This window comes from Eptesicus fuscus, chromosome 18 (assembly GCF_027574615.1).
Source record: "Eptesicus fuscus isolate TK198812 chromosome 18, DD_ASM_mEF_20220401, whole genome shotgun sequence".
In the NCBI taxonomy this organism is placed as follows: Eukaryota; Metazoa; Chordata; class Mammalia; order Chiroptera; family Vespertilionidae; genus Eptesicus; species Eptesicus fuscus.
In genome coordinates, this window is record NC_072490.1 from 25,772,361 (window position 1) to 25,785,468 (window position 13,108).

Consider the following 13,108-nt stretch of genomic DNA (forward strand, 5'->3'; position numbering starts at 1 on the left):
TTGGACAGTGAAGAAGGCTGATAGGGGAAAAAAAATGCTTTACCTGAAATATGGGATTGGAGGAGAGCTCTATGGATACCCTGGACCGCCAGAAAGATGAGCAAGCGGCTGGGTCCTAGAGTACACTAAGCCTGAATCGTCGTGGGGGTAAAAATGACAAAACCAAAGCTTTCTACTTCAGGCACATCATGAGGTTGCAGGGTTCTTTGGGAAAAAAATAATAATGCTAAGAAAAAAAAGAAAACAGTGGGAAGAGGAAGACGAAATAGGAGATGGGTCAACTCCATAAAAGAAGCCGTAGGCATGAGTCTACAGGAGCTGAGCAGGACTGCCTAGGACAGGGCATTGTGGGCATCCCTCATTCTTAAGGGTTGCCTGGAGTGGGAGCCAACTCAACAGCACGTAACACACACACACACACACACACACACACACACACACACACACACACACACATACACCAGTGTGGGTATTAATCACTAACCAACTGCAGGATGATGAGTGGAAACTGGCTGAGGAATTAGGGAACAAGGAAGGCGCTTGTTAGGAAACAGTCACAGGTATGAGGGACTAAAGGGGCCCTGCTAGCTTGCTGCTTTGTAAAAAAATATATATATTTCACAAATGCCAATTGACCTTTCTGCTTTCTATTTATGCAGAGGAAATGCCACCAGCTATTTTGGGTGATGCAGAGATTAGACACACAAAGGGGCGTGATGGAAGTTAATTATTTAATGTATCTGGAAGGAGGCTGGAGCAGAAGCTCTAGGTCTATTACAAGAGTCCGGCCACCACAGGGGGCCCAGGGTAAAGGAGGCTGGCAAACTAAACAGTTGCTCAAGGGGAAAACATACCCAATTCCTCTTTCAGGAGGATGGGATCGCTAGCTAATGTGTCAGAGGAGAATGGGGCCAGGAGCAAAACTGAATAATGAGGCAAAGAGAAGTAAGTGTGTGTGTAAGAAAGGGACTGACGGAGACAGAGCTAGAGGATGGGGAAAGGGACAGGGGTGGACACACAGTAAAGAATGTTTTTAAATGACCTGCCACAACCTATGTAGGGAAAAAATGAACTTAATACCAGATGATGTGGATTCTAGACCCACTCTTGCCATTTACTGTGTGATCCAGGGCAAGTCATTTCCTCTGAGTCTTAGTTTCCTGCCTCTGTCTGAAGATTGCTGTAACGCACAAGTAAGGTGATATAATAGGTTGAATTGCATGACATTGCCAATGGGGTTCGCCGTAATGTGGGAAATGCTTTAAATGCTGTAAGATGTCCTCCACTTTAGAGGAGAAATTATCCTTTATTTTTTGATCAGGCCGCCTGATCTCCCATCATTGGAGATTCATCTCGGAAGGTTTCTTTAGGCTTCTAAGTTTCTACTACTGCCATGCAAACACACCCCAAAAGTACACACTTGCAGCCATTTTCAGCTAGCACTTGATTAAAAATCGCTGACAGGCAGCTAAGAGCTGGGAGGGCCAAGAAGAGTGCAGCTCCGAGGCCCAGCAGGCCCCCTGCACAATGTCTTTATGACCTTCACTCCCTTAACCGGCCTGTGTGACCCCTAAATTAGCGGCATCACCAAGACCCTGAGGATACTCAGTTCTTGCCTAACTTCAGAAGGATATTCAGAAATTTGGTCCAACACATACACATTATAAAATAACCTACCATAAATATTCATTAGCACCAGAGCCATGAACAAGTATGCAGCATTGAAGGCTTGACTCCAACAGGGATATTTTTCAAAGTACATTTGTAGGGTTCGTTTGACAATCTTTCAACAGCTCGAAATTGTTTTCTTTCCAAAGTATTGTGGCTTTTTCCTGCTCTGAAAGATTGAATTTTGGGTTCCAATTCACCCCTCCCCGGACCCCCTGACTCTTCCCTTGTAACTTCCCGCCCCCATGAAGACTCCACATTTGGCCACGGAACCTGTTTTGGCTGAGGGGCCACTCAGGAGCGGGACACTGCAGGTGCAGTTGTTACGTTCTCTTGTGCATCTGCCTCACCAGCTCATCTGCCAATCACGGGAGAGGACGAGAGCTACGGGCAGAGCGGCCCCAGCCAAGGAATGAGGCCGAGCAGCTTCCGGCGACCTGCAAACTCCTAAGCCGAAAGCAAAGGCTCGTTGCTGTGTGCTCCTCGGGGTTTTGTGGTTGTTTCCTATGTATTATTATGGCAATAAGTTAGCCAATATTCCTTCCTTCTCCAGGCGTCACTCTCTCTATTCCTTCTCTTAACACCTTTTACCAAATCCTTGGGCTTCATACTTTTTGGAATTGATTTTTACTACTTTAGGGGAAAATGTACTTCTAATTAAATGATTCTGTGGCTTCTCAGAAAAAAATATGGCTACCCTTTGTCAAAGTGGCTCAGGTGAACCATGGACCATCTTTCCTGGCTTTTGGCAGGTCTCCAGACAGTGCTGCCTAGGAACACGGAGCCAACCAAGACCATCCCTTCCGCAGGCGTGGTCTAATTCGCCCTTGGATTTTAGCTCAACATGTACTGAGTTCACATTCTGTACCAAGCATTAGTATAAGCTCATGAATGATAAGAATTCAGCAGGCAATGACAGCGACCTAAGTGTCTCCACAGATGAATGGGTAAAGGAAATGTGACATATATACACAACCGATTATTATTTAGCCTTCAAAAAAGAAAAAAAAATTCTGCCATTTGTAACAACATGGATGAACTTGGGAGATGTTATGCAAAGTGAAATAAATGAGACAGAGGAAGACAAATACTGCATGATCTCACATATATGTGGAATCTTTAAACGTTGAACTCATAAGGACAGAAAAGAATGGTGATTGCCAGTGGTCAGGAGTGTAGGGAAAATGGGGAGATGTTGGCCAAAGGGTACAAAAGGTACAGTTATGTGGGATGAATGAGAAATGGAGATCTAATGTACAGAATGGTGACTATACTAATAAAAGGGTAATATGCTAATTAGACCAGACATCTTTCAGATGTCCTTCCGGACAAAGCCACGGTGGTGGGGGCCGAGGCAGAGGCCGTTAGGGGCAATCAGGCCGGCAGGGGAGGGCACTTAGGGGTGACCAGGTCGACAGGGGAGCAGTTAGGCGTCGTATCAGGCTGGCAGGGGAGTGGTTAGGGGGTGATCAGGCTGGCAGGCAGGCAAGCAGTTGGGAGCCAGCTGTCCCAGATTGTGAGAGGAATGTCCCACAGGGATTGGGCCTAAACCGGCAGTCAGACATCCCCTGAGGGGTCCCAGATTGGAGAGGGCTCATGTTGGGCTGAGGGACACCACCCCACCCCCCTGCCGAGACGACCCCCCCCCCCCCGCACGAATTTCGTGCACCGGGCCTCTAGTAGTTAATAATACTGTATTATATATTTGAAATTTGCTGAGAAAGTAAATCTTAAGTGTTACCACACACACACACACACACACACACACACAAAATGTTAACTGTGTGAGGTGAAAGATATGTTAATTAGCTTGTGACAATCGTTGCACAATAGTGTATGTCAAAACATCATGTTGTAGACCTTAAAAATATGTAATTTTTTTTCAATTATATTTCAGTAAAAGCTGGGCGAAAAAAATCACCAGGCAAATAAGAAGGAGGAAAAGATCTTGCAAGTATGGAGAACATAGATGGGAGACACAGGACACAGCGTTGGGGTCTGGGAACCTGAACTCTTTGTGTGCTGGTGGTCCATAAAGTGAGTCAAGTTTGAGAGGAAGGTATGGTGGCCCCCAATGATCCTCTCTTCTGGTATTCCTGCTGTGTAATTCCACTCACACTGCATCAGGGGTGGCCTGTGTGACCAGTAAGATGCTGCAGAAGTATGACTACCGAGACAAAGCCATAAAAGACATGGATTCCACCTTGTTTTCTCTTAGGTCTTTCACTCTGCAGGAAGCTGGCCACAATGTCAGGCAGACACTCAAGCAACCCTATGGAGACATCTGGTGTGAATCTGGGGCTTTTGCCAACAGCCAGCACCAACTTCCAGCCACGTCAGTGAGTGACCCACCTGAGGGAAGCAAATTCTGGATCCAGCCTTTACGCCTTCCTCTGACTGCAGCCCTGATGACATCTGGATGAAAACCTCATAGGAAATCCTGAGCCAGAAGCATCCAGCCAACCATTTCTCAGTTTCTAACCCACCGTTGTTAAGTCACTCCATTTTAAATATGTCTCAGCAGTAGATCACTAATACAGGAGGCAAAGCTGGGAGCCGGGTTGTTGAGTTTGCTCTGCTGTATCCTATAGAAAAGGGCAGCCCCTGAAGTTTGGACAAAGAGTGGCTTTTAGCTGGATCATGCAACTGTGGAGCGCAGGGTGAGACTGTAGGCAGGATAGGGAGGGTGCTGAGTGGTGTGGTCCAGGTGAGAAAAGATGAAGACCTGACCACCCGATGAAGTCAGGGCACTGAGAGTGCAGCAAAGACCGACTGGATTTGGGTGAAGGAACTGTCTGTGGGGACTGCTAGGTTTTCAGCATGGGTGCCTGGGCTGATGGTGGGCCGTGCGCAGAGCTGGGGGGAACAGGAGGAGATGCAGATGGGTGGGGTGGGGGCTGGAGAAATACTAAGTTCATTCCTGGGTGTGTTGGAATGAGGTGCTGATAGGGTATTCAGGTGAAGAGGTCCAGGCATGAAGCTGGAAGTGTCTGAAAAGTTCTGTCCTGACAGTGAAATAGATCCACCTAATGAGCTCTAGACCACACAGCAGAGGATGCTTTTGATGCTGGACCTGCAAAGAACCACGAACAGGGCTGGTTTCTATAGACACCACCTCCTTTAAGGTTGCCGATGGTGACTTCAGGAATGTTACTACCTAAAAACCAGTAAGTATCTAGCCCTTTCAGTAAGTCAAATTGGATACACCCCAACTGGCTCTAACTGGCAGCTTTTTGCTGGTGACACCTCCCCACTTAGCTTTGCATTTGAAAGACCTGGAAGTTTTTAGGAGGATTAAGTGAAATGATTTGAAATTTCCTGGCAGGTGGCAGACATTGGTCACAGTCTTCTTTCTGCCTAAAAAGTGAGACTAGACCCTACCCTCTCCCTCTCCTGGACCAAAAGGGATTGTGCCTGTAAAAAAAGTTTTGTGAAATGCAAACCTTTATTCAAATGTAAATTATAACCTTTCCCTTTAACTTCAAGAGAAGATCGTTTTAACATTTTACTATGGAAAACATCAAACTACATAAAAGTAAAGAGAATAATGTAATAAGCCCTTGTTATGAAACCATCACTCACCTTCAAAAATGATCGATTCATGGCCAATCTTATTTTATTTATGCTCTCACCCACTCCCCCCACTGGATTATTTTTATATCATTCATAAATATTTCAGCACATATCTCTAAAAGATAAAGAATCTTTTCCTTTGTTGAATCATAAGATTTTTATTCTTCCATGTGCTTAAAACTTAAACCACAAAACTCAATTATAAAGGTATTTAATCCATATCGAGATGTTAAAGTAGCAAGAAAATCTTTATATTTTAGTATTTATTTTCAATACTCTTTTTAAAGTCACAATACCAGTATCACACTTTAAAAAATGATCAATAATTCCTGTATATCAAATATCTAGTCAGTTTTGCTTATTTCTGCCACTGTTTTAATTTTTCCTTAAGTTTGTTTCTTTTTTTGTTGTTGTTGTTAATCATCGTCTGAGAATATTTTTCCATTGATTTTTAGAGAGAATGGGAGGGAGGGGGAGAGACAGAAAGAAAAACAAGATGTGAGAGACTCACATCCATCGGTTGCCTCCCACACACACCCTGACCAGGGCCAGGGATCGAGCCTGCAACTGAAGCACATGCCCTTGACCGGAATCAAACCTGGGATCCTTCAGTCTGTGGGCCAACACTCTATCCACCGAGCCAAACTAACTAGGGCCCTTAAGTTTGTTTCTTCAAATTAGGATCCAAATAAAACCCAATCACTTAAAATGATGTCTTTTCAATCCCTTTTAATGTATAGATTCTGCCTCTATCTCTTTTCCCCCTGTAATTCGCTTATTGAAGAAACAAGACCATTTATCTTGTAAAGTTTCCTTCAGTCTACATTTTGCTGATTGCAGCCTCCTAAATTTTTTACAAATAAACTTTATTTTTTAGACGTTTTAGATTTACAGAAAAACTGAAGAAAGTACAGAGTTCCCATATAGTTCACCCAGTTTCCCCTGTCATTAACATCTTACACTAATATTTGTTACAATAATGGACCGATATGGATACATTACTGTTAACCAAAGTCCATACTTTATTCAGATTTCCTTACCTTTTCTCTAATGCTCTTTTCTGATCCAGGGTCCCATCCTGGATACTGCGTTGCATTTGTAGTCATGCATCCTTAGTGTCCTCTTTGTTGTGACAGGTTCTCAGACTTTCCTTGATTGATGGCCTTCAGTTTTGAGGCATGCTGGTCAGGTGTTTTGTAGAACGTCCCTCGGCTGGGGTTTGTTTAGTGCTTTTCTAATGATTCGATGGGGGTTATGACATGTTGGGAGGAAGACCATTGACATTAAGTATCATATTCATCACGTCATATTATACTACCAGCATGACTTATCACTGTTGATGTTGACCTTGATCCCCTGGCTAAAGTAATGTCTGTCAGGTTTCTCCCCCAACACACACACCTGTTTGCCTACTGTCCTCTTGGAAGGGATCACTATTCACAACTCACATGTCAGGAGCGGGCACTTGGGGCCTGCCTCCTTGAGGGGGAGTACAGTATTTCAGATTCTTCTGCATGAGAGATTTCCCTTCTCACCATGGATTTACTTGTGCATTGTCCGTATCAGTATGAACGTGCAGGTATTTATTTCAGACTTGAGTTGTATTCCAGTACTGCTGGCGGTTTTTGTGAGCTTGCGCCAGGTGACTCTAATGTTTAACCAGGGCCATTTCCAAGTGCTCTAGAACTCTGATGGGGTAATGAGTTGTGTCAGGCACAGTCTCATCACCTTGACCCAGTGCCTGATGTTGGTAGATGCTATAAATGCCAGGCTATTCAGAAGACTATAAGCTAGCAAAGATGTTGCCGGGGACATCTCGTTCTCTCCTAGGGGTGCTGAGACCTGATGATAGTGGCTGACTTCCAACCAACAGGTCTTTAACGTAAGACAACACTCTGCCCAGCCTCAACCCCAAGGACGCTGCCTTTACTTGGTGCCGGCACTGTTCTGAAGGCTTTAAACCTCTCAACATTCCTAATAGGTTGGTATCTCCATTTAACAGTTAAGCCCCTGGGGGTCTGGCAGTTAAATGATGCTAAGGTGACAGGTCTGGTCTGGACAGCCCAGGCCCTCTCAAGCAGCTGCCTCATCCTTTCCTCCGTGTAACAAATATTGACTATTGATGTAGAGTGCAAAGCCTCAGAAAAGGTGGGGAAGGCCTGGGCTGGGGTGAGAGGTCCTGAATCCTTGTCCCTCAGCTAGGTGATCTGAGAGTGTGTAGGGGTAAGTCTAGAAAGACTTAAGCACTTCTTCTACCTCTAAACCTTCCTCACTTTCCTTCCTGTGCCCACAGGGTTTCACCCACAGCTCTTTCCTCACTTACCCTTCCTTGGAAATTTTTGTTGGCAGAGGTGAAAACAGCACCAGAATGTTACCAATGACCTTGGTTTAGCAACCTCAGAACTTGAGTTCTGGCTAAGAAAGAATTCAGACCTTCCCTCAAAGGGGGAGACATTAAAATTCATTGTACTGTGCCTTAGCCGAATGGCTCAGTTGGTTGGAGTGTTGTCCATGCACCAAAAGGTTGTAGGTTTGATTCCCGGTCAGAGCACATATCTAGCTTGTGGGTTCAATCCCTGGTTCGAGTATGTATGGGTCGAGTATGAACCAGAGGCAACCAGTAGATGTATCTCTCTCACACTGATGTCTCTCTCACTCCACTCCTCTCCTCTCTTCCCCTCCTCTTTTTTTTATATATACATATATATTTTATTGATTTTTTACAGAGAGGAAGGGAGAGGAATAAAGAGTTAGGAAACATCGATGAGAGAGATACATCGATCAGCCGCCTCCTGCACACCCCCTACTGGGGATGTGCCCGCAACCAAGGTACATGCCCTTGACCGGAATCGAACCTGGGACCCTTCAGTCTGCAGGCCGACACTCTATTCACCGAGCCAAACTGGTTTTGGCATCTTCCCCTCCTCTTTCTCTCCCTTCCTCTCTCTCTAAAATCAATAAAAACATATCATCTGGTGAGGATTAAAAAAAAAAAAATTCAGAGCCAAGACTCAAACTATGAAAGTTTACTTAGAAAGTCACAAAGGTAGAAGTGAGTCTTAGAAGATATGGATTCAGGAAACAAATTCCAGAGGCAAAAGGAGGGTCCTTGGAGATTAGGAAAAGAGAAAGAAAGGTATTGTGCCAGGAAAGGTGCTAGGGTGCTCCCCAAGCCTTCCTAAGGGCCTTCTTTTAAGGATGGGGATTTTAGGGACAGTCCCAGGGGTGGATCTCGCTAGAATATTCATCAGTTTTCCAGGTGTGTCCTTTGAGGGTTGTGGCACCAGAGCCATTAGTTACCACAGCTAGTCCTGATGCCAGGTATGGCGTTCCTTGTCTGCTTTTGCTGCTTTTCTGGGCCAGGAGCTGAAACACAACTGACGCCTACATGTATTTGATATGGATCAGAACCTCATTGTCCTGAGGACTTAATGCTTAAGGGCTATTCTCGGGTCCTCTTGTTTATTCTCCCTCTAAGGGGGTCTAACCTGCATGACTAGCAACATGCCGTGGGAGAAAAGGTCAAGGGGTCTAAACTGCATAACCAAGGATGTGCTAGGGGACCTTCTGCTCTGGTGACCTCTGTACCCGGCTCGCCATCCTTGCGCTGCTCTTGTCTGCCTACCGCAACCTCATGGATCCTATCTGTCCTATCCACTGCCTATTGCCACTCCCAATTCTTGACTAGAACTGCAGTTCCCATTGGCTACCCCTCCTAAATCCCCATCTCAAAAAAATGACACCACCTTAGCCTTGGCCAGTGTTGCTAAGTGGTTAGAGCATCCATCAGTACACTGAAGGGTCAGGGCACATACCCAGGTTGCTGGTTCCATCCATGGTCAGAGCACATATGGGAGGCAATGGATCTCTCTCTCTCTCTCTCTCTCTCTCTCTCTCTCTCTCTCTCCAATAAAAAACATCCTAGGGTGAGGATAAAAAAAAGACACCACCATCCACCCAGACCCGTGGTCGGCAACCTGCGGCTTGCGAGCCACATGCGGCTTTTTGGCCCCTTGAGTGTGGTTCTTCCACAAAATACCACGGCCTGGGCGAGTCTATTTTGAAGAAGTAGCATTAGAAGAAGTTTAAGTTTAAAAAATTTGGCTCTCAAAAGAAATTTCAATCGTTGTACTGTTGATATTTGGCTCTGTTGACTAATGAGTTTGCCGACCACTGACCCAGATCATAAACTCTGACCTCATCCTAGTATAATTCTCTCCCAACATTCAGTCAGCCAAGGAGTCCTCACAATTCCACAACTTGGAGAGTTACACCATCCCTCCTCGCCATTGCCCCAGGAAGGCCAACTCCGCCTATATATCTATATCTATTATATCTATATCTATATCTATATCTATATCTATATCTATATATCTATATCTATATATATCTTATATCTATATCTATATCTATATCATCTATATCTATATATATCTATATCTATATCTATATATCTATCTATACCTATAGATATATATTTCAGAAAGGAGGGGAGAGGGAAGGAGAGAGAAACTAAGAATCATTGATCGGCTGCCTCCTGCACCCCCCTACTGGGCATGTGCCCTGACCAGGATTCAAACCGTGACCTCCTGGTTCATAGGTCGACCCTCAACCACTGAGCCACGCCAGCTGAGGGCCTCATATCCTTTCTAACTCTCACCCAGCCCACGTGCTTCATGTTCCATCCAGACCAAACCAGATGCAGTTCCCAGATCGCTCCTTATGCTCCCCCAGCTCCCAGGATTCCTCCCTAATTAAACCCTGCTCAGGCTCGGGAAATACTACAGATACATAATTTACCCGCTGCGCAATCAGGATGCCCCGCGGCCCAATCCAGAGTTAGGTTTCAGTATCTAGTGTCCCACCGCCAACGACTTCACCCAAGCCCCTCCCCGATTGGCTGCCACCTGGCCTGAGCCCTGCACGGATTGGTCCTTACCGCCGGGCCCAGGCTCGGATTGGTCCAGGTTGAGACCCACCAGCCTGCCCACGTGGGCCTCCTGAACCGCCGGTGGGGGAGCGTCCGGCCATGGGGGAGCGCCGGTCCGTGGCGGAGCGTCTGGCCCCGGCGGGGGTCCGCCGGATGGAGCTGGAGGAGGCCCTGGAGTTGAGGACTAACTGGCGGCACGCGTGCCACGCGCTGCTCTACGCCCCGGACCCGGGGCTGCTCTTTCGCCGCATCCCGCTGCGTTATGCGGTCCTGGTGAGGAGGGGGCGCGCCCGTCCACTTCCCCGCTCTCCTCCCCGCCCCGAGGCCGGCCTCTGGCGCCCCGGCCAACCCCCGCTTCCCTGTCCTGCAGATGCAGATGCGCTTTGATGGGCGTTTGGGCTTCCCGGGCGGTTTCGTGAATTTTCCGGACAGCAGCCTGGAGGACGGGCTGAACCGCGAGCTGAGCGAGGAGCTGGGCCAGGCTGTGGCCGCCTTCCGCGTGGAGCGCGCCGACTACCGCAGCTCGTACGCGTCGGCCGCGTCGTCGGGCCCGCGCGTCGTGGCCCACTTCTACGCCAAGCTCCTGACGCTGGAGCAGCTGACGGCCGTGGAGAGGGGCGCGCCGCTGGCCCAGGACCACGGGCTGGAGGTGGGGCCAGCCAGGAAACCCCCATCCCACGCCCTCCCTCCTCCTCCGAAAGCCTCTCCCTGGGTTTCCTGGTGGAGTTCAAGTCTTGGTTAGCTTTCATCTGGATGGCTGACCCACCTACCCCCACCCCCGTGAGGTTTCTCCGTTACTCCCCCTTTACAGGCCTCTGCAGCTGACTTTCTAGAACGCACCCAAACAAGCCTCTCTTCTGCCCCCCTTTTCTCATGGCCAGGCATTGCCCCCGAGGCCCCTGTTTCGCTTGGATAGGAGATGTGGCCTGATACTTGGTGGGGGAAACGTTGGCGCTTAGGCTAGGGGAGCTAGGGAAGCTAATGGTACATGGAGATGGTTCTCACACTTTGGTGGTTATCAGAACCATCTGGGAGACCTATTAAAACAGTACTTACTGGTCCCGCTCCTAGACTTGCTGGTTCAGTGGAGGAGGGAGGGCAAGACCTGAGAATTTGTATTTTCTAGAAGTTCCTAAATGCTGCTGATAGGGCCGGTCTGGGTGCCACATCTTGAGAACTGCTGATGTAGGACCAAGCAGGCATCCCCGAGGCAGCCGCCACTATAGGTTCTGGAGCTGGATAGCACGAGCTGGGTCCCCTGTCTGCATAGAGCTAGGCCCACTAGGCTTTATTGAGATGCGAGTCCCCAGGCCTGGTTCTGCTGGACTGATAAGGGGTGAGGTGTCTGATCTAGAACCACTGGCTGGGATGAGCTGCCTGGGTCCCCAATGTCGCCCTGTCTTTTTCCTTTCACAGGTGCTGGGCCTGGTGCGGGTGCCCCTGTACACCCTGCAGGATGGTGTGAGCGGCCTGCCCGCCTTCCTGGAGAACACCTTCATTGGGACCGCGCGGGAGCAGCTGCTGGAAGCCCTCCAGGAGCTGGGACTGCTAGAATCTGGCTCTGTCGTCAGGCCTTAAGGCCTCAGCTCTGAGATCAGGACCTTTGTACGTGTGTGTGAGAGGGAGGAGAAAGGAGTGTTTTCTTTTCCTGGGCCTGCGCCTGATAGGTAACAGATTAAAAGGAGAAGTACGTGCAATATGTTCTGAGCATAGGGCCCCCAGCAACTCATGGCATCAGAGGCAAAAGGCTGCATCTCATCCCAGGGGCCCTGGCAAATCTCAGAGCCTGTCTCCTCCCTGTACATTACACACACACACACACACACACACACACACACACAGCCTGGCAGCCCCCAGGCATTTGAATGTAAAATCTGCGCCCACACACAAGCCGATGCCTCCCTGACCCCCAAAGTTTAGTTTAACTGGGAAGTGGCACGTGTGGGCCTAAGCTGTCACCATCCCATCCTCTTGCCCAGGAGGAGCTTCTGAACCACACTCCTACCTGGTCTCTTCCCACGCTCATCCATGGCTGCTCTCCAGGGTCTAGCCCAGCCCACGATTGTTGAGGACAGAAAAGCCGAGGACCCCTTTTCCCTCTGAAAGTGGTCACATCCTTGCCTGGGAATTGGCCCAAGCAGTACACCCCTGAAAGGAGGTTAAAGGGTCCTAACCAACCCCCTGCTGACTTCTGAAACTGAGCAGAAAGGTGTGAGGAAATGGTTTGGTCTCCTTGGACTGACCTTGAACTTGACACATCTGAGTCCTGGTGCATCTCCTTCAGGGTTTTCATCTTTGGGACCCGTTAGACTCTGGGGACATCAGAAGGGAGCTGACACAGCCCTGAGCTAGCCCTGCTCTGATAAAAGGAGCCTCCCAGTAAAGGGTTTATAGTGGGCTCCCGGCCCTCTTGTTCTTCGACAGTGTGTATGAGGAATTGGAGATCTAGGGACAGAGCCATCGGACTTGCTCCCCTCAGGGCTGGGAAGCTTTCGGGGGCTAAATGGTAAATATTTTAGGCTTTGTTGGGCCACATGGTCTTTGTAGCAACTGTTCAACTCTGCCATGTCATAAGTAGTAATGGACAATACATAAATAAATGGGTGTGGCTGTGTTCCAATAAAACTTATTTTTAAGTATATTTTTATTTATTTCAGATAGGAAGGAAGAGGGAGAGAGAGAAAAACATCAGTGATGAGAGAGAATCATTGATCAGCTGCCTCTTGCACACCCCACACTGGGGATCGAGCCTGCAACCCGGGTATGTGCCCTGACCTCCTGGTTCATAGGTCGACGTTCAACCACTAAGCCAAGCTGGCCAGGCAAGACTATTTTTAAAAGGAGGTTGCCAGCCTGTGGGCCATAGGTTGCCAACCCCTGCTCTAGAGAGAAAAATAAGATTAATAATTTTAATTGTGATGCCTATTATTTTTGACA

The 13,108-nt window shown here is 47.9% G+C and overlaps 2 protein-coding genes across 3 annotated transcripts in view; both read left to right on the forward strand.

The window, feature by feature from the left end:
• NEK11 (NIMA related kinase 11) overlaps positions 1-4,034 on the forward strand; it is a 193,325-nt gene extending 189,291 nt beyond the window's left edge. Inside the window, exons 17-18 of one of the 2 annotated variants that reach the window (XR_008558849.1) lie at positions 3,566-3,705; positions 3,887-4,034. Coding sequence is in view for 1 of the 2 variants with exons in the window: in XM_054729552.1 (XP_054585527.1) it covers positions 3,566-3,600 (35 nt within the window). In the remaining variant the exon portion in view is untranslated. Of the gene's footprint in view, positions 1-3,565; positions 3,721-3,886 lie in introns of those variants that run through there. The other variant, XM_054729552.1, reaches the window with a different exon arrangement.
• Positions 4,035-10,253: 6,219 nt separating this feature from the next.
• NUDT16 (nudix hydrolase 16) lies at positions 10,254-12,805 on the forward strand. Its single transcript, XM_008156653.3, has 3 exons — positions 10,254-10,444; positions 10,542-10,820; positions 11,588-12,805. Exons 1-3 carry the CDS (start codon positions 10,271-10,273, stop codon positions 11,747-11,749), a joined length of 615 nt encoding a protein of 204 aa, XP_008154875.3. The 5' UTR covers positions 10,254-10,270; the 3' UTR covers positions 11,750-12,805.
• The last annotated feature ends 303 nt before the right edge of the window (positions 12,806-13,108 follow it).